The sequence below is a fragment of the Dunckerocampus dactyliophorus genome, chromosome 10 (assembly GCF_027744805.1).
Source record: "Dunckerocampus dactyliophorus isolate RoL2022-P2 chromosome 10, RoL_Ddac_1.1, whole genome shotgun sequence".
Classification (NCBI taxonomy): Eukaryota; Metazoa; Chordata; class Actinopteri; order Syngnathiformes; family Syngnathidae; genus Dunckerocampus; species Dunckerocampus dactyliophorus.
In genome coordinates this window covers 28,394,566-28,416,074 of record NC_072828.1, presented here as the reverse complement: position 1 = coordinate 28,416,074, position 21,509 = coordinate 28,394,566, and the positions used below count along the sequence as shown (strand labels likewise).

The following is a 21,509-nucleotide window of genomic DNA, read 5'->3' as shown; positions in this document are numbered from 1 at the left end:
ATCGGATCATTTCAAGGATAACTTTCACTTTGACACAAATATTTGTTGCTTTTGTAACATCCCACAACTCTACCACAACATAAGCAACACAAAAAAGGTTTATTATTTATTAAATATTATTTATTTACAAATATAACGCCATGAGCTATTTACAATTTTCACATTTGGAACTGAACTGTGTGTGCACGTGCACGTGCATGTGTTAAAATGTCCCTACAGTGTGTCATTTTTTTGTGTGTGGTAGGCAATGTAACAGCTGCCTTTATCCAAGGGCTTCCCCTTCCGTGTGTTTCTCCTTCCTCTCCTGATGCACTTCTGCCACCTAGTGGCCGTTTTTATGACATTCAAATTGCTCTCAAGCCTAAACCTTTCGTGAGGAGTTGCATCATCACCTCCTTTAAAGCCTCCTGAGCAAAAAACGTAAGAGACGTGTAAAATGCGGTGTTGAGATTGGGCGTTCGGGTTTATAAAAACGTGTAACTACGTCTTTGGTATTGAATGAGTTAACAATCTTGTTAGAATACTTGGAATGGGAACACATTTTACTAAACACATTAACTGAAAAGTAGGTCAAGTCCCGAGTCATTGATGTTCGTCGAGTTGCAAGTCTTTGATGATATTGTCAAGTCGACTCCAAAGTCATCAAAACTGTGATTCGCGTCCACACCTCTGCTAAACAAGCCCAAACACAATGACAGCCAATCAATGTTCCCGTCAGGGTGCGACTGACCGTTGTCTTGCACCCACAACTCTAACACATGAAGCCCACATACTGATTTTATAAAAAGGCAATTTACATACAGAAACAGTAAAGTTAGAACTTAAATATTTGATTAACGTGATAAAAAAAATGAACTAAATATGACTAATTAATAAATTGCAATCAATGCCTTAATTTGATATCCCTAACATAAATACAGTATAAGACACTGTAACAACAACACAAGTTAATTGTGACAAATAAGTTTAAAAAATGTAAAAAAAATTGGCTCATATTCAAATCCTTGGCTTCTCGTACCCAAATATTAATACAGAAGATCAACAATGTAACAATATGAACACACCAAAACACACATACACACACACACATATCTGTGAAAATAAAATATTCACCATCAAGATTACAACTGATACTGCCCTTGGTATCAATATTTGGATCGATCCGCCCACCCTTCCAAGTATGGAAGTGTGCAAACTGAGACAGGGACTGCATGTGGTTGCTTTCACGAGCATCCTCTCTGCCTCAGTTGAACGTGGCTTCTCTTCTCTGCTCTTGATGTCGACTGACTTGCTCGTCCATCACAAACACGCCACTCACCCCTGAGTTTGTTGATGCTTGGGAAGGGATCTCACTCCATTTTTACCCCCCTTGGAAACAATTTTGCAAGTGGACAAAGCTCACAGATGTTGTTGTGCAGGATGGCTGTCTCTGGAGACTTTTGCTGGAAACGGGTGGCCACGTTACTTTGCCTTCTGTTGCTGCAGCAAACAGTGAGTACGATATTAAAGTATCTTATATTAAGGTATGTGTTTACCTGGATTATTTGCATGATCATCATGTTAGCCAAGATTTTTTTTTTACTTAACAGAATGAAATTGCCAGGAGCGCTGACTACATGTTCTTGATAAATGCACTATATCAGTGAATACACAATTAGGCGATCTTAACGTTGGGGTGACCAAAGTGCGCTCCACAGCTCATTTTTATTGGCCCTCAGGGAACATTCGATTCCCTGAGGAGGGTGGAACAATGTTTCGGTGGTTGTTGTAAGTTTGTGCTCAATGTTAAGTGGTTGCATTTGTGTTGCCATGATCATCTCTATGCAACGCTATCAATATGCAGTAATCCCTCATTTATCGCGGTTAATTGGTTCCAGACCCAACCGTGGGAAGTCAATTTCAGGATTCCTTATTTAGAAATAGAATATTTTCACAGGCAGAGCATAGAAAACCTGTTTATCATCCATCCATCCTCTACCGCTTATCCGGGTCGGGTAACGGGGGCAGCAGCCTAAGCATAAACTTAGCTCAGACTTCCCTCTCTCCGGCCACTTATCCAGCTCCTCTCGGCAGATCCCGAGGTGTTCCCAGGCCAGTTGAGAGACATAGTCTCTCCAACATGTCCTGGGTCTTCCCCGAGGCTTTCTACCGGCCAGACGTGCCCTGAACACCCCACCAGGGAGGCATCCTGACCAGATGCCCGAGCCACCTCATCTGGCTCCTCTCAATGCAAAGCGTCAGCAGTTCTACTCCAAGTTTCTCCCGGGTGACAGTGCTTCTCACTTTATCGCTAAGGGAGAGCCCAGCCACCCCATGGAGAAAACTCATTTCGGTCGCTTCTACCCACGATCTTGTCCTTTCGGTCATTACTCAAAGATAATGACCATAGGTGAGTGTAGTAACGTAGATCGACCGGTAAATTGAGCACTTTGCCTTTCGGCTCAGCTCTCTCTTCACCACAACGGACAGATGCAGAGTCCGCTTCACTGCAGATGCCGCACCAATTCGCCTAAACCTGGCGAAAACCTCTTTACAACCTTCTAAATACGTTTTTTAACATTATTAGAGCCCTCTCGAGATGAAAAAACACCCCTATAGTTAACTTCACCCTTGTATTACCCAATAAATTAGACATAATATGAGAAAATAAGACATATTAGACATAAATAGGACATAATATAGACTCACACATGTTAGCATTGGGAAAGTTCCTTGTTCCTTTTTTACTTCCAGCTTCTGTACAATACTTCCTACGGTGGCTATTGACTCACCAATATATCATGACTGACACTTAGTGACCAGTGTAGAATACTACATATTAAGGATGGCCCGATTCACATTTTTTGGCTTCCGATTCAATTTTTTTAATAGTCTTGATCCGATCTGGTACTGATCTTTTTTTTTTAATATTTTTTTTTTATAAACAAACGTTTGTTACACCATGAATTTGTGTAATTGAATGTGGTTATGAAAATAGCTCTTCAAATCATTAGAAATAATGCAACCAAAGTATTGCTGAATTTACTTTTTTATTACACAGCATGACCAACAATATTGTTTGGTTTTTGTAACAAACCTCCGTGAGTCGGGTCCCTAATCCAATAAAAGATCCAATAAAAGTCCATTCAATAAAGGACAAAATTGGAAAAAAATGGGCGTGCAAAATACTTTTATGATCAGACTAATCATTTGACTTGGTTATAGATCAATTTGGGGTGTGATTTAGAATATATGACATTTTTTTTTAGCAAACTCTCTTCAGCGGAATAGTAATTTAAGGACGGCCCGTGGTATGAACAACCCGTGGTGAGAGCAGCACTTCCTGTGCAAGCTCCCCGTGCCATGACAAAACAGCCTGGGAATAGTGGGGGGGTACTACTGGAACTCCGAAAGGCCAAATATCCAACGTCCAAAGTGAAAGTAACTTCACCACGGTACACCACAGACATGTCTGTGTAGTGGTGTTGCCTTTTCTTCTTCTTGCGGGTGGCGGGAGTCGAGTGGCAACCAGCTTTGAGAACATTATACGGCATCCGGATCGGCCCGATCTCGTCGTAGAAGCCTACCTTCAAAAACAGCAGATCGGCATCCGATCCCGATCCTGAAGATAGGATCTGGACATCCCAATAAATATCATCACAACGTCTTTGAATGCGTCTTCTCAATTCATTATATTCATATTTTTATTCATTTGCCATTTTTATGCTTGAAAATGCTTAACTGAGGCAACAAACACACAAAACGTGCTTAAATATACATGTTGTTGGGCAAATAATAGACAAAAGAGAGATGATTTATTAATAAATAAATATATTTTTGAAAACCCGTAACAGCGTGCAGAGTGGCAAGAGACTACAGTACACATTTTCACATCCCCAGTCACCATCAAAGTCTTTACTTTCATACTAACATCATCCACGTACACCTTGTACATGAACACTAAAATATGATTTAGTTTGGATATGTCTGGAGATAACAAATGTGCAGATGAAATCCACTTTTAATAACATCGTGGCTGTCTACGCAAGTTATTGTTTGACATTTGCATGGTTGAACGATCACAATCTGGCATTTTCCATCTTACGTAAGGTCTGACAGGGACGGAGTCTCACATTCAGCTCGGGGTCCGCAAATAGGCGGTTCTCCAGCCGGCATCCTACGGGGGGCCTCGTAGAGGCATTACCACAAAAGGTTTCATCAGAGCGGAGGCGGCAGTGATCCTGATGGCTATTAAGGCTCTTGTGTTGTCGCTTCCATTATTAGTTATGTTTCCTCCTGAGAAATGTTTGTTTACTGTCAGAGCTGTAGGTACTCCTTTCATCATCCCTTTCTCTGCATTATACATCACTTCTTCACTTGGAACTGCAGGATGGGAGCCTAATGCCACTTATTGGATTATTGTACATTGAAGTACATCACATGTTTACACAAGCCCTTCCAACTGGGGCTGCACACACAAAAAATGGACTCACACTAACCTGCCATCACATTTCTAAATTCTTGTTTTATTTTGCATCACAAGCAATTGCTGCCACAACCACATTTCACTGTCTTATCATTGTGATTGTTTTTTGGTTTGTTTTTCATGGCCAACTAAATTTCTCTTGGTGCTTTTAGACAAAGGCCATTCATCCAGACTGTGCCCTGGTGGTTCAGCACATGAAGGCGCAGGACGAATGCAGCCAGATCCTCAAACAGGAAGAGAGCAACCTTTCCACTGGGGCAGGTGTGTGAGCAGTGACATACGTAACTGTTGATGTATTCACTGCTATGGATTCACATGCAGGCAAAGTCAGGTTCAATCAAAGTTAAAGGAAAACTGCACTTTTGGGGGGAATATTGCCCATCATCCACAATCCTTATGTAATAAGGTACACAAAAATACAGTACTGTTACAGTACTGTACAGTTACTGATAAAAAACTACTGAGGAACTAATGACTAAGGCACAGAAACTTAGACTAGTTACTGAGGAACTAATGAAGAACTAATGAGAAGCTAATGAGGAGAGTAGTTACTGAGGAACTAAGGCACATCAATTTTGACTGGTTACTGAGGAACTAATGAAGAATTAATGAGGAACTAATGACTAAGGCACATCAATTTAGACTAGTTACTGAGTAACTAATGGAGAACTAATGAGAAACTAATGACAAAGGCACATACATTCTGACTAGTTACTGAGGAACTAATGAAGAACTAATGAGGAATTAATGACTAGGCACATACATTTAAACTAGTTACTGAGTAACTAATGAAGAACTAATGAGGAACTAATGACTAAGGCACATAAATTTAGACTAGTTACTGAGAAACTAATGAGGAACTAATGAGTAGAGTAGTTACTGAGGAACTAATGAACTAATGAGGAACTAATGAGTAGTTACTGAGGAACTACGGCACATAAATGTAGAGTAGTTACTGAATAACTAATTAGGAACTAATGAGTAGAGTAGTTACTGAGGAACTAAGGCACATAAATTTAATCTATCTATCTATCTATCTATCTATTACAAAATATAAAAACAAAGAGCCAGCTCAATAGATAAATTAGCTCAAAATAGGTCAAATCTCTTCATGTAAATTTGTCACGAACGAACCGGCTCTAAGAGCACCACAGCGTGTTTAAAGTGCAGTTTTCCTTTAATCGTTTGCTGTCATGACCCCCCCTTTAGAGGACAGAGATTTTTTTCACAACCATCCAATTGGAAATACTATTTTTGAGTACTATCTGTACAAACCACTGTATGAGTTGCTGGCACCTCCATCATCCAAGCATGGATAAAAACACTAACAGACCTGCCAACCTTGAAGATGAGTAATACTGAAAGTCCCCCTGCCTCTCACGCCCCACCCTCAAAAATGCCATCCCACCCCACTATCTGAGAAGCACTGGATGAGATGATTGCCTCTATAAAGCCAAGCGAGCCATCGCTAACAAATTGCCTAGCAACAGAATGCCTTGCAGGAATGTTACACAACAACTTTCTGGCCTGGAACCTCCCCGCCCAGAGGAACAGTCAGAGGAGACAGAAGAGTCCCAGGAAATAGAGATGCACGGGACGATGGATGAGGTAGCAAGAAAATAGTACCTTCTGGAGGCTAATGATGAAAGAGATGTGAATCACAGAAGGCAGAGATGACAATAAGGTTGTTACAACTACGGAAAGAGTTCACGAAATGGATCCCAGACCTATGAAGACGAACGAGATAATACAGGACAGAGATTTTGGGCCAGATCCACAAGAAGATTTTTTTTCACCACCCGCCGGAACACAAACTGGGTGTTATCAGAACCCTGCAGCACAGAGCTGATAATGTCCCCACCAGTCCGCAGACCAAAGAGGAAGAGCATAAGCACACGAGGGAGGCTCTCAAAACCTCCAGAAGGAACAAGAGCAAGGTGCATGAGGAAGCGTGACAGACATATTGACACTGTCGTTCTGTATGAGTCAGGTCTTTCTCACAAACTGAGTAGAATTTTTAACCAGCACAACGTTGGCTGGAACACCCCAAAGATCGGACACCCCACACCCAGAAATCCCGGTGTATGTTATCCAGGAACGCAGTGGTTCTTATACTGAGGAAACAAAGCAGCTGCATGTCACAACCCGGACGGGCTAATTCTTCAGGTCAAGACTCAGCTGTCGACCTGCACCTCGAAGAGAAAAAGCGCTCTTTTGAGGACGAAAATGTACATATGTAACCTGCCCTGTTTCGCACCGCCCGCACCGGGGCTCGAACACAGGACCTTCGCAACGGGAGGTGAGAGCGCTGACCACATGGCCAAAAGCCCAGGCTGTTGACCGCGTGTTCAGCGCAACTCTTAAGGCGGAGGGAGTGAGGTTTACCAACGTACACTTGCACAGCCCCACAGGCTGGCATCCGTTACCCATATTCAGATGGTTTGAAAGAGGAGTGAGGGAAGCCTTGCACTTCAACCGAGGGGGAGGTTTGCGACACGGCCTCTCCCCCACATGCAGTGCTGTCCTTTCATCCCTTCCTAAAAGTGTCAACAATTTAGCCTCTAACAAATAACACACAAGACACAGCCACCTTTGCTTTCAGGCGCTTAACGAGGGTGACACAACAAAACGACCGTCAAGGCTGTGTCTTAACGACTGCCGTTGCCGCAAGAGATTGAATCCATTTTTGTTTGGGGCTTGCTTCTGCCTTAGAGGATAAATACTTTGGATTCTGCACAGCCCCTGCTGATTAGAGCTGTCCTATCTAGTCGTGAGCATGAACTGATGAAGCCTGCTCGGATGAGAGGCGAAACGTCTTCTTAGACAGCCTGAACAGCCTGGTTGCAATCGATTCAATGCTCTTAGAATCCAGTGACTGAGATGAATGAGAATATCTGGACGTGATACAGAAGGAGACATCAAACCAAAAGAACGATCTATTTGTAACGCCCAAAACCACGTATTTCATCAAATAATATGTGCTTTATTCCTAACTCTGAGAGGACTCTTAGGAAAGAATAAAAAGCAATTACAACATTTTATCAACAAGCTTAACTTAAAATATAGACCGCTGAGGACCAAAGGAAGGCAATCAAAAGTATCAGGACGGAACTGAGCGATGATCGCCACATGAAGTAAGTGACGGTTTAAAAGCTCAAACACCGCAAAATGAAGTGTTGAATGGATGACCTGGAGGAAAGCACACACAGGAATGATATGATTGTGACCGGGTCTAAACCCGGGTCTTATGCCAGAGCAGAACAGAAGAAGTCTCGCATTGTCAGTCTCGACGGTCGTAACTGTTTTGAATCTTCACAGTTTTAGGAGTTTGAGGGTTTTGTGATGCTTTAGCAGAATATTAGAATATAGTCCATTGATGCTATTTATAAGCCTTGAAATGTATGCCGTTAATGTCACTGAGTTCTATTCAGTGAAGTCTTGGTCATGTCGGCTCCTGCAGTTCACTATTCTGTCGTTCCTGAACTTCCACGCTATTTCCTGCGTTTGGGTTTTACCCACACGGCTGTGACATTGAACCAAACAGCAGCAACGTCTGCATGCAAGAAGAATGTTTAAACATTTTTATTATCTGACAGCTGAACTACACAACATGGCTGCCCAATCTCTTTGCTCTTTTATCCCCGTGTTTCTTTTATCTGCCTGCTCATGTTCCCCGCCTTGTTTTTGCCTTATAACTCCACTGTTTATTAAAGGGAGGATATTGCAGTGTATATCCCACTGGTGCCTTTTCTCTTATATCGTTTGTAACAATATTATGGTCACGGTAATGTTGAAAAATGCTTTATTGTACCATGAAAACATGGCTCGCTGAGATACGGTGTGTGGAAAAGTAGCAAGGGGACCAATACACGACTAAGATTGTAGAACATCAATTCCGATTGACATTTAGTCATCATTTCAGAGTTTTTTCTCGTTGGAAATATCAGAGTTTCTTTGTAAATTGTCCTTAATGTTTACTGCGTATTGTGTACAGTAACGGTACAACGGTACTTCAGCCCCCCCATACACACACTGCAGTTCATCCTTAAGTAGTTTTATTATTTACTTGTGAATTGTGTTGTTTTAAGTTGGAGCTCACAGTATTGGATATGAAAAGGCAGGCCCATGAATGACTCTGAAAGCAGACTATAATCATCATCCCTCGTTTATCGCGGTTAACTGGTTCCAGACCCAACCTCAGTAAGTGAATTCTCGCAAAGTAGGATTCAATATTACCTGTTTATGTCTTTCTCAATAAGTTTTTTTTTACCATTATTAGAGCTCTGTAGACATGAAATAGCACCTTTATAGTCACCTTTACACTAATGCGCTAATGCGCAGGCTACGGATCACTGCAGGGACACAAGAGACACCCAAGGCTGTAAGCATAGCATGCTAGCGAGATAACTAGTTAGCCTCCGATTTATTTATTATTATGAAGAAAGTGTTTCAGACGGAGTGGGGACGAAGGACAAAGTAAGAAGCCAAAAACTTACCACTTCCACACGGAATAGGAGAACTTATTTTGACTCTATCATGTCGGACGTGCCATGGCTGACTGCATGCATTGTTAAGGTGATGTAATGTCATGTCTCATCAATGTTTTGTGTCATTAGTGATGCACAGTGACCAGAATACTTCATATGACTTGTCCTTCGATATTTTTGACAAACAATAGGCCATAGTCAACCACGAAACACCCATTTATTAATGAATTTTAAAAAAATGCCACAGAGTGAGAGAGAGATATAACGTATTACAGTATATTTATTGTCTTGCTTTCCTTTCCTCTTCCAACCTCTTTCTTCTTTCAATAAAGGGATTGTAGCAAAGTGTAATTGATGGATGTCTTCGTCCTTTCTCAGTGTGTCCAACAGCGTGGGACAACATTCGCTGCTGGTGGCGTGCCGAGGTGGGACAGGTGGTCCGTGTGTCATGTGCCAATGTCTCCCAGCTGTTTCAGAAGCGAGGTACATCGTATGCAACCTGTTTTTCTTTCATTTGACAGGAACATTTGGAAGAAAAGCTGAAGGCAAAGCAGTAGAATAAGTTAATAAGTGTAGGATTGTATTTTTATGTGAAAATGAGCGGGTGTTCTTTTGTAGATAGAAGCTTGTTTAATGCGGTATGTGGGATGCTTGCTGAACAAATGATGCACTAGATTGAATTGAGAATAAAAGACAGCACATAGCAAAAGTGCTACAGAAGTAGGCGTAGGGTTGCTGTTGTTGACCTCATAACTCGATGTTAGTGGGTTCTTGGACCTCAGTGGATTTCCACCTCCGCAGATGCGAGGAAATGTCAAGTGCTGTAGCGTTGTCGATGTGTTCGCGGGGCTATTGCAGAAAAAAAAATGAATTGGAAAATCAAAGACTTCCTCGTAGGAGCCCAGAGCATGAATACGGAATGGGAACATCTCGTTAAGTATGGCGATGTTGAGGCCTGGCAACCTCCCTCGGAGCTTCAGCCTTCGCGCCCGCCCCTGCACCCGCCAGGAGGGTCTACAAGTCACGTTACGGTACCTACACAAAACCTCTCGTGACTCAAACTCCATCCGTCGAGCTTGGCTGTGCTGCAGAGTTGGACATGCCAGCGTCGCTATTTCTGGAGCTGTAAACCTTTTAATTTCATTAGGTCCTCGGGGTGTAATGGTGCGCCATCATCACCTCAAATAAAAAATAATAATAAATATGAAATAATATATAATCGTGGAGAACAGTATTTCCTCCATCGCCCGCCTATGGGGCCGATTTTTTCTTTAATTCTTTTTTCTATTGCTTGTATGAGTCTCGTTTGCAAGTACCTGTATGCATTTATGTTCAGGTTGTTTTTGGGAGTACTGCTGTGGGCGGGAAGCAGCTGCTGCCAGTGAGAGTGAATGTGTCAGTCCTGTCTCTTGTTGAGCCGTGAAAGTATGCCATGATTGTTATGCATCGTCTGTTCAAGTGGAACGGACATTTAAATGTCTGAGTAGTTGTCAAATCGGGAGGTGTTTGAAACTGCCATTTAAATCGCTAATGCTAATCGCCAGCGCCTATATGGGATTTTCAATGTAAATCAGCATCGAGCAGCTGGGGGGTTTATTCTTCTGGTATAAACCAACCATTTGTTTAAACGAAGCCTAATTGTTTGTCCCTGCGTTGTTATAGTGTAAAAAAATATCTCTTTAAGGTCAATAGAACATTAATCATGATTAATTGTGAGTTAACTAGAAAAATCTTATGGTTAATCAAGATTGAAGATTACAAAGGCTTGACAGCCTCTACAAATTTAATGTCATGTGTAACTATTTCTGTTGGTAGCTCTGTCCTTAGCACCGCTTGATGTGATGTCCTAGGTTACGTCTACAGGAACTGCACAGAGGATGGATGGTCTGAGCTCTACCCGACCTACAAGGAAGCCTGTGAGTTCGCCGAAGACAGCCAGTCCGAGGCGGAGGTAAAACATAAAAGCATAAAAGTCTTGCTGTTTGACACGGTCTACATGGCACGACGCGACGGCAACACAAACCTATACCTAGCCTTTTACGTTTTTAGATCGATATTTTTTCAATTGACCGCAGAAAATAACAGACTTATTGATGGACCTTTTGTTCCCTAGCTTTACATTTGAACGCAAGTGAGAAAACAAGCCGTTGTATTGTGAGGGTGACAATTGACTGTTTCAGTCCAACCGGCGGCGACAGATTGTCTATGAAGAAGACGGATTGTGGGTTGAGAGAAGAAAATGGCGAAACACGTGCAGAAATCGAGCGGAGGCAACAAATACAGGCAGCTAACACTGTCCGGCGGTGGATCTGCCTTCAGTAGTGACGCGATCGCCAAAGACAGAGGTGACATGGGCGATGTTGGTGACGTAGACACAAATGCAGCTGACAATGGCAGCCGAAGCAACTAGCTAGTGGTTAGCGTCGCTGAGCCATGTGGCGTGACACCGGAAGCACTTCAGAGTTGGGTGACTCAGAACCCGACCCTGATTCTTCTGACAAGCGGCTGCCATCTGGATCGGTCAGCAGCAGGGATTCATTCCCACGTCCGTCCCGCTGCTTGAATTGGCTTCTCTGCAGAAAAAGCTTGTTTTCTCAGTTTTTTGGGTCAAAATCAGGTGTTTTTGCTGAAACTACCTTATGTTCTACCGCTAATATCGAAAGACACAAAAAGGCTAGAGACTAACTTTTTTTTCTCATGAAAGAAGAGAGTCTAACGTTTCTTTAGATAGTTTCAATGTTTACGTAGGCCTAAAACTCAGTATTCTGTGGGTCTTGAAAGTTCAGCAAAAATACCCAAAAACTCTCTTCTCTGAACGTGGCTGGCAGTCAATGAGCCAATCATGTAATACTCATACGACAGGTAAAGTCATACGAATGATTTTGTAATATTAACTTTCGTAACATCACAGTCGAATTTGATTCGTCAGACTTTGATCTTTTGATGTTAACGTTGCTTTGAACTTTGAGCAAAGCTATAAACGTTCATAGCTCGGCTCCACAAGGTCAGATCTTCATCATCATTGGAACATATGATGAAGACGCCACCTTGAAGCTACGCTTAGCTCACTTTGTCAATTCGTCCCAGCGCCACCCGGTGGAGACTGGGAATGTTTCCGGCTTACATTAGCCCTTTCCTCCAAGGAGATTTTTCAGATGGACATCAAATTCAAGAGGAAGTATGACAGGCAGACTGATGAGCTTCAATTGCAAACCACATGCATGTAAAGCGCACGTGGTGGGTGTGGCACGACCATCAAAGTGCCAGAATTTGACTGCAGATGGTCATATCTGCTTGAAAACGTAAACGGCAAGTAAGAATCCAAGCCTGAGCCAAATGGTGCAGTTCCCAAATGAGACCAGCCCAAACTGACTGGCCAGCGCCTCCTATGAATTTAGAAAAAATTGTCCCCCGCCAACTGTTTCACAAATCTTCATGAAATTCGGTGGAGACGACACTCATGAAAGGACGCACAAAAAAGTCCCAAGAACCCATGTTTGAAAACAAACAGGAAGTCAGCCATTTTGATTTGAAGCAGCCATTTTGGACAAGTATCGTGTGAATCGTGTTTTACTTGGAACGAGTGAGGAACTTTGACTTGACTTCGTCCGTTTTATTATCAGTAACCGTACTTTGTTATGCAGTTATTTATTTTCACATTTTGAACTCTGACCTGAACCGGTTCGAGCAGATGGCTGCTGCATGCTGAGCCTCAGTTTTGCTTTCGCTTTATTCCGGTGGGGGGGGGACTTGACATGTGTCATCAGCTGCGAGGTCCTAAACCGGCTTTAACCGTAAAGAGAAAACGGATACGATAAACACTCGACAAAAATACAAACGCAACACTTTTGTTTTTGCTCCCATTTTTCATGAGCTGAACTCAAAGATGTGTACGCAAAAGGGCCGTCGCTCTCAAAGATTGCACGCAAATCTGTCTTATTCTGTGTTAGTGAGCACTCATAACTCTAATAATAAATAATCCATACCAAGATGACCATTAGACAGGATCATTACTGCACATGTGTGCCTTAGGCTGGCCACAATAAAAGGCTAGTCCAAAATGGGCATCAAGCTGTATCTTACTGTTGCACTTTGTCGTTTTCTTTTGTTTCCCACAGACAACATACTTCTCCAACTTCAAGCAGGTGTATACCGCTGGCTATGCAACCTCCTTCATCTCGCTTATATCCGCCATCTTTGTCTTCACAGTATTCAGGTAACTTCATCTCCACACGTCCAACAATAATACCGTCTTTCACCGTTGAGTCAACACTTTTAACTCATTCAGTACCAAAGACGTAGTTATATGTTTTCATAAACACGATATATGTTTTGTTACGTTGTTTTGGATTGTGCGAGAGGCTAAAAGAGGTGTTGAGGTGCCTTGAGAGCAATTTTAATGCTCTACAAACGGCCACTAGGTGGCAGAAGTGCATCGTGAGAGGAAGGAGAAACACACATGACAGGAAGAGGAAGCCGTTATGGGCGCCACACACGGGAGGCGACATCGCCTCTACTCCATTCAATTTCAATGGAACCTGCGCGATACAACGATTATCGCGTGCCACCGTCCAGCCAGGCGACACGTGAAATTTGTGTACGTGAAAGTGTGTGTTTCCAGGAAGTTTAAAAATGTTCAACTTTTCATCGCCGTCGCCCAGACGAGACCAATCAGCGGGAGTTTCGCTGGTCGACCAATGAGCGGACAAGTTGCTGACATTGATGTAAGTTTATCTTCAATGCTAGCAAGATCGGGTCGTAGCAAGAGTACTCCATCAACACCGGCTGCTTTTCCTCCTCTGAACCACTTTGATACCCTCAAATTCCCTCCACATCTGACAGCCAATCAAAACCGTGGGAGACTCGTCTACTTCGGTCTGGATGCGAGCACGTCACAGACGCTCGTCGCCTCCCATGTGTATGGTTTTCTACGCGTCGCCTCCCGTGTGTGGCGCCCGTTACATTGCATACCACAAGCACGCACACATGCACGTGCACACGCATAGTTCGGTGCCAGCTCACATGTTTCAGTTCCAAATGTTAAAATTGTAAATATGTTTTGTAAATAAATTGTTGTTTTTATGTTAAAAAAATGGTGTTGTTTATGTTGTGGTAGAGTTGTTTAGATATTTCACAAAAGCCAAAAATATTTGTGTCAAAGTGAAAGCTGATTTTCTCCCTTTTGTAGTTGGGAACTGATATTTGCCCGAAACTTGCCGATGTTCTGCTGATGATTACTAAAGAACGGAAAAAGGTAGAAACAAACCCTTTTTTTCTGATGAAAGACAAGAGTCTAATGTTTCTGTTGGTAGGTTCCATGTTTATATAACCATAGAACACAATATTATACGTACCTTGATCGATCGGTCAGAATAATCTAAAATGGCCGCTACCGAAGGGGTTGAATTTTGAAAAATGGCTGGGATTGAATGAGTTAAAAGGCCTAACGTCCGTTTTAGAATTATGAGACAGTTCTCCTCCCCATCAGGAAGTTTCACTGCACGCGGAACTACATTCACATGAACCTCTTCTTCTCCTTCATCCTGAGAGCCAGCGCTGTTTTCATTAAGGACTCGGTTCTTTTCTCGGATGAAAACCTGGACCACTGTTTCATGTCCACTGTGAGTGTGCCAACGGGCAGGTGAATTCATTATTGCACAGAGAAAAAGGAATAAACAGGAATTACATTTCATGTTGGGAGGGGAAAATGCTGAAATGATTTGATGAAAACATGAAGACTATTTACACTCCATTGGAGGGGGCAGCATGCTTGCATGTGTTTTGTTTCTGTGAATGTACGCATGCCACACATCCACCTAACCCAGGGGTGTCCACATTTTTTCCACCGATGGCCACATACTGAAAAATGAAAAAATGCGGGGGCCACGTTTGCATTTTTCAAACCAACCCACGTAGCTTTGCGAAGATGTTTTTATACGTAAAGAAAACAAAGCGTATTATTAATATGAACTTTTCCTCATTACATTACACTTTTTTGCTCGTTTTCCCTTTTCTTTGTTTTACGTTTACAAATATTTTAATGTTCTTCTCCAACATTTTTTTTCTCTTTACTCTCATAATATTTTGACTTTTTTATCATAATACTGTAACTTTTATCCAACATAATTTCCCTAAAATTGCAACCAACATCGCCCACGTGACAGTTTGTTTTATGTGCCTTTTTATGTCTTAGTTTTATGTTTTATGCCTTTATTTTGGTATTAGTTTCGTTTCTGCCCTGTTCTGTTTCTCTGGTGTGTTTTCCTCTTATCTCTCGCACCTGCTGCTTGCTTGAGTTACGCTTCCATTGAGTGCACGTGCGCGCTCCTTAGGTTGTCGGAGCATTATTACTAAAAATATACTTTTAGCTGCGTTTGCGTCGCTGTGCTTGCGTCCTGCTCTCTGAATTCTCTGGGTCGTCGCCACTTGACCGCAAAGCCGAAACGTGACATTTTTTTTTGTTTCTCATATTATGACTTTTTCTCCTGTGTTAATTTTTTCTTTATTTTTGTAAAGCGACTGCTCTTTTTTTCCCGTTTTGCTGTTGTTGTTGGGGTTTTAATTTTTTTTGTTTTCTTCCTTCTTCAATTGTATTTTTAGAGGTTGCACTTTGGACACCCCTGACCTAACCGGAAGAACGTCAACTTAAAAAGCTCAACCAAACCACTTTGAGAAAAAGACAAAAGCAATTCAAACCACAAGCTCTTAAAACGGACAAATGTGGAAAACAAGCAAGCAGCCAACCAGCAAATTCACGTATTGCTGGTCAAAAAAATATTTCTGAAATATTTTTGGAAATCTGCGATTGGCTGGCGACCAGTCCATGGTGTGCCCTGCCTCTCGCCCAAAGTCCGCTGGCATAGGCTCCGGCATGCCCCCGCGACCCTTGTGAGGATGAGCGGCGTAGAAAATGAATGAATGGTGAATTAAAAAATATATTTTTAAATATTAAAAAAATATAGACTAAAAAATACAGACTAAATATGTTTTTTATATTTAATATTTTAAAAAATAAGCATTTTTTTCTGCAGAAAACAGACCTCATTCACCGTAAGTTGGTGATCATTTCTAAATACGTAATAATGCGGGTACAATGTGCCCACATGTTGATGCCTTCATGCTCCACTGATCTTTTTTCATCAAGCGTTGAGATGTCACACTTTGTCCGGTGGTCCTTGAACTCACCATACTTGCTATGAGTCGCAGTTTTTTTGGATCAGTCTTTTTTTTTCCTGTTTGGAAACTTGTCGCGCTTTTTTCCCCAAGCGCTCTGATCATTTTTTGTGGAAATGCGGAAAATGGTCCTATCTCATCTCGCAATGTTAAAGAATCATTAAAAAAAAAAACATTCCTGGATCCAGATGGAGATCCGGATCACCCCCAAAATGCCATCAGTTCTTCTGTATCCCATTTGCGACAATCCCTGAAAATTTAATCCAAATCCAGTCACAACTTTTCAATTTTTTTTTAACACAAACAGACAAAAGGTAAATGTGCTCTTGTGCTCGGCTGATTTAATACGTAATTACTCACGCTGATTGTAAATGCTAAACATCACCGTCAAGCTAACGGGAGGGTTTGGAGGGCGAGGCGCGAGCTGGGTGTCAAAAATAGACATTTTTATGGGCGTATGAATTAATCGCAGATTCTCACCACTCGCTGACCCTCTGAAGCCTCCCATCACATGTGACTGGCAATGTTGTTGTCGCCCTCCCCCCGCTGCAGACATCCTGTAAATCAGCAGTGGCCTTCTTTCAGTTCAGCATCCTGGCCAACTACTTCTGGCTCCTGGTGGAGGGCATGTACCTCCAGACCCTGCTGGCTCTCACGTTTGTCTTCCAGAAGAAGTACTTCTGGTGGTACATTCTCATCGGCTGGGGTCGGTGCCAATAATAACATAATAATAATATACCTGCTTTGTCTTGATCCATCCAGTTTGCTATCTGTGCCTCTGCAGGCCTCCCGACGACGATCATAACTGCGTGGATCTTGGCCAGGAACTTCTACGACAACAGAGGGTGAGCGTTCTGCCAAAAAATATACAGTGAGGAGCGTAAGTATTTGATCCCTTGCTGACTTTTGTGAGTTTATCGCCTCACAAAGATACGAAGCGTGCATCATTTTTATGGCGGCTTTATTGCAACAGCGAGACACCATGTAAAAAATCAAACAGCAACATTGTTTTAATTGCGTTGTGGTGCGGTTCGTGTAGAGAGGTACAATATTGTGTCTTGTTTATCTGGTTGACATGTGTCGGGCCCAAGCTGCTGGGACGACACAGATGTGGCCTTCATCTGGTGGATCATAAAAGCTCCCATAACGGCATCATTACTGGTGAGTTACAGTTGGGGGGGGGGCTACTGGGGAGTCAGATATATCTAATATGTGTTATGAATGACTTGATTTCCGTTTGATTTCGACTCTACACCAGCCGACGTACACTTAAATCAGATGATACAAACAATGGACGCATGGAAGGAAGCAACGTGTCTGACAGCTTTAACTGTTCTATATTATTTCATGCTCTTTTTGTTTTATTCTTTTTTTGTTTCAAAATTCTATTCATTTTCCTGTGCATTTTGTTCCTCTACTGACCCCAAATGTGACCAAAAAATTGAAAAACAACAAAACCAGGACATTTTCATCACTTTGTAAAAAAAAAAAAAAACAACCAAAAAAACCCAGGACGGCCAGTACAGGACATGAACTCCAAAGGTGTACCGCAGAACTATACAAACATGTACCAATGCGAGTTTAAAATGAAGTTTTCCCATAATGCATTGTGTCTGAGCATTAATTGGGGCGCTGCAATGACATCAGCCTCCCGCTGGTCTCCGGGTCCTTTGGCTTCCTCTGGTGTACTGAGGCAGCATTGCAGCGTCATCCACCATTTTCTGAGCTGCTTGTCCTCCAATGAAATGGTTTTCTCAAGCCAATTGTTGTTTTTTTTCCTTTTGAACTCATATTGGCACATGTTTCTATACATCTGAGGTATACCTTATGAGTGTTAAGTTGCTGTGTGATGAATTTAGTGTTGTTAGTACATTTTCAGCATAGTGATTTCCAGTGAGTTGACAAGCTCGTTTTGAGCGCATGATTGGCTCCTGTCAAATACTGCGCTGTTTGGACACGTGCGCGCCACAATATGCCATTTTATGGCGTGGCCACGCGCGGCTTACAGGTATACACCGGTGCGGCTTATATACTGTATGTAAAAACCTGTTTTTTCCTCTAAATTGAGTGGGTGCGGCTTATACACCGGAATTTGCGGTACTGATTTATGCCAACGTCATTCCTGCAGGTAAACTTCATCATCTTCATCAATGTCATCCGCATCCTGGTGCAGAAGCTGCGGTGTCCCGGTGTTGGCGGCAACGATACCAGTCACTTCAAGTGAGGCGTGTTGTGGTATGGCGTCATGATGAATGAACGAATGAACGTGAATAATGAATGTGAATAATGTGTGCAGGAGATTGGCCAAGTCCACTTTGCTGCTCATTCCTCTGTTTGGGATGCATTACATGGTGTTTGCCTTCCTGCCAGAAAACACAGGAGCAGAGGCTCGTATCTTCATAGAGCTTGGTTTGGGGTCTTTTCAGGTAAAATAGCCACCAAGTCTCACACACACTTGGAGCAGTCTGAAGGTGCTTCATCGTCTGAAGCGTTACGATTGTCCCGTTGCAGGGATTTGTGGTGTCCCTGCTCTACTGCTTCTTAAATGGCGAGGTAAGCGACGTTGCAACACCTCCCTAGGCGTGGTCACATGTTTACAACACACATGCGCCTTTACGAGAACCGCAAAAACACCCTTACTCAGTAATTAAGTGAAATAAGAAGAATTCCAAATAAATATAATTACATTTTTTAAAAGTACAATTAAATGAAATAAGTGTAAAAATAGCATGAAAAAAATAAAAAATAGGAATTCTAACGATTTATGAGAGTGATGATGGCATCTGTAGGCTAATTTGTTTCTTTATTACCAAAGCCTTTTTTATACTCTGAGTTTATGTAACTTTGGAAGTGAATTTTTTACATGTTTTTATGCTGAAAATGTCATTGAATAAAAATGTATAAGCAAAATCCGTGTGGATAAATGTTCAGTCTGTTAAAATACTGTTGTAAAAATGTAATTTACAAAAATTTGGTTTATAAAACTTCAGTGTAAAAAAAAAAAAAAACAAGTTTTCAATTTTGCAAACCGAATGTTTTTAAATATGATTTTATGCAGAAAATTTCATTGAATAAAAAAAAATCACAAGCAAAAAAATTCTGTTTGTTAAAATACTGTGTTTTATAATTCAATAAAAAAAAAATTTGGTCTAAAAAAAAAATTGTGTTTAAAAATTCAGCGCGTTAAAATACTCTTTTAAAATTTGGTTTATAAAAGTTCAGTGTCTTCAATTTTGTGAACTGAATTTTTTTCATATGATTTTATGCAGAAAATTGTATTGAATAAAAATTCACAAGCAAAATGCACGTGTTTAACAATTCAGTTTGTTAAAATACTGTGTTTTTAAATTCAGTTTTAAAAAAATGGTGTAAAAAAAAAGCAAGTTTCAATTTTGTGAAGTGAATTTGTGACATGATTTTATGCTGAAAATGTAATGCAATAAATTAACCAGCAAAATGCACGTGTTTCAAAATTCTGTTTATAAAAATTCAGTTCATTAAATTCAGTTCATAAAAATTCTGTGTAAAAAAAAAAAGTTTGTCTTCAGTTTTGTGAACTGAATTCATTACATGATTTTATGCAGAACATGTCTTTGAATACAAAATTTTAATGCAAAAAGCATGTGTTGGGTTTGCTAAAATATGGTTTATATGTGTAAGAACTGGGATTTAGCTTTGGAGTGGCATGTGCTCACATGCAATACTATACCATACACTATACTTGTACCTACAACCCGCAAGGCATGCTGGGTAACCATGCTAACATTTATTCAGGGCAAAGGAGAACAGAAACCTCCACGTGTTGTGTGCGGTGAGCATTGCTGGGTATACTTAAAAAAAAAAAAAAAAGTAATTAGTTACTTTAGTTACTTCCAAAAAAAGTAACTGAATTAGTAATGGAGTTAATTCTTCATAAATATGGTTACTTACCAGAGGAAGTCATTATTGCTGATACTTCAATGCATCAAAATAATACCAGGCCAAACCCTGATGGATGTGTTTGTGGTCCAGGTGCAAGCGGAGCTGAAGAAGAGGTTCTGGAAGTGGCAGACAGAGAAGTATCTGCACTACAGGAAACAACGTCGAGGTTTGTTCACCGAGAGCAGCACCGTTACTCAGATATCCGTCCTGGACAAATCCAGCCCCAAAGACCAGCCCAGCGCTGCCAACGTTCTCACCAGCAACATCTCCTCCGTCTGACCAACACCCACGGTGGTCCCGCTCACCACGGAACGTATTTAACGCCGGATCACACGACAACGTACATGATGGTGCTTGTTTGCGGACAGTGCGGTATCTCTCACTTGTGTACTTTGTGTTCTTCTATGTGTTATTGAGTATCAATGCAGAATAACCCCCCATGGGGCCAAAGAAAGATGCGAGTGCCAGCACTTTGATAAAAGAAGGTGATAAACACTATTGAAGTCAACAATGTTTATTTATCCATTTCATTCGTGCATTGCTTTCTGCATGTAAAACTGTAATTATTGTCTTATAAAATGTGTGTTTTGTTCATATTTTTGGGTGTCTGGAACAGATTCATAGGATTTACGCTATTTCTTAAGGGAAAAATTGCTTGGTATTACTAACAAAAAGCGAGGCTCCATTCATTTCTAGTGTTGTATGGCTTAAATTGCAACTTGGGATTGTGACGTTTATGATGTTTTTGTTGTCCGTAAACCCAATGGAAAACAATCCAAAAAAGTAATGAAGTTTTCTGTTTTATGGTTATTCGTCAGTGAGCACTAACTTCACCCTTGGTGGTAGTTTTTTTTTCCATTGTCGTCATCAAAACACTGCATCATCTTTTTGGTGTTCGCTAGGGATGCTCCGATAGATCGGCCAATTTGTGTAAAAAATCGGCCATATGTCGATAAACGCCTTTCAACCTCGATCACAGAAGCCGATCATCTGTGGCCGGCACTACTGCCGCCCGCAGCAACCCTTTCCAGCAATCTAGTGTCTTAACCTAACTAAAGCCTTTGGCAGTGTCGTCCTCCCGCTTCGAGTGATGGAAATTTCATTTTTTTTTTTTTTTTTTTTTTTAAAGAGAGCCGAAAAAAAAGAGCCCACTCTTTCGGCTCCTCAAATGTTTTTGTCTTAAATTGTGACCTTACCAGATTTTGTGTTTTGTGTGTAGTGTAAAATGAATTAGAAATATAAAAAATACATCATTTCAGTTCATTACATGAATGGATGGATTTCAACCTCGATGAACAGCTACAAAAATATAAGTAGAATGTTATGTTTCTCACCAAAGATTGGGCTTAAAGAGCACCACAGCGGTGGAAGTACAAGCAAATAATGCTGCTACACTTGAGTTTGTACTGTCCATACTGATGATAATACTAATAATTCATACCACAGCAACAATATACGTAATG

The 21,509-nt window shown here is 41.4% G+C and overlaps 1 protein-coding gene across 2 annotated transcripts; it reads left to right on the top strand.

The window, feature by feature from the left end:
• Positions 1-1,258: 1,258 nt before the first annotated feature.
• ghrhrb (growth hormone releasing hormone receptor b) lies at positions 1,259-21,229 on the top strand. 2 transcript variants are annotated; one of them, XM_054789570.1, is made up of 13 exons: positions 1,259-1,491; positions 4,618-4,726; positions 9,331-9,435; positions 10,803-10,903; positions 13,071-13,168; positions 14,441-14,573; positions 16,678-16,831; positions 16,910-16,970; positions 17,217-17,286; positions 18,254-18,345; positions 18,496-18,551; positions 18,637-18,678; positions 20,137-21,229. In XM_054789570.1, exons 1-13 carry the CDS (start codon positions 1,333-1,335, stop codon positions 20,460-20,462), a joined length of 1,506 nt encoding a protein of 501 aa, XP_054645545.1. In that variant the 5' UTR covers positions 1,259-1,332; the 3' UTR covers positions 20,463-21,229. The 2 variants fall into 2 exon arrangements, with proteins under 2 accessions (XP_054645545.1, XP_054645547.1); XM_054789572.1 differs by having other exon boundaries at positions 18,422-18,551; positions 20,137-20,465.
• The last annotated feature ends 280 nt before the right edge of the window (positions 21,230-21,509 follow it).

Bases quoted from the DNA above. Each gene is read 5' to 3' on its own strand.
- ghrhrb (XM_054789570.1), top strand. From the start codon at position 1,333: ATGCTTGGGAAGGGATCTCACTCCATTTTTACCCCCCTTGGAAACAAT. The intron at 4,727-9,330 runs GTGTGTGAGCAG...GTCCTTTCTCAG, and splicing joins CAACCTTTCCACTGGGGCAG to TGTGTCCAACAGCGTGGGAC. The intron at 16,832-16,909 runs GTCGGTGCCAAT...GTGCCTCTGCAG, and splicing joins GTACATTCTCATCGGCTGGG to GCCTCCCGACGACGATCATA.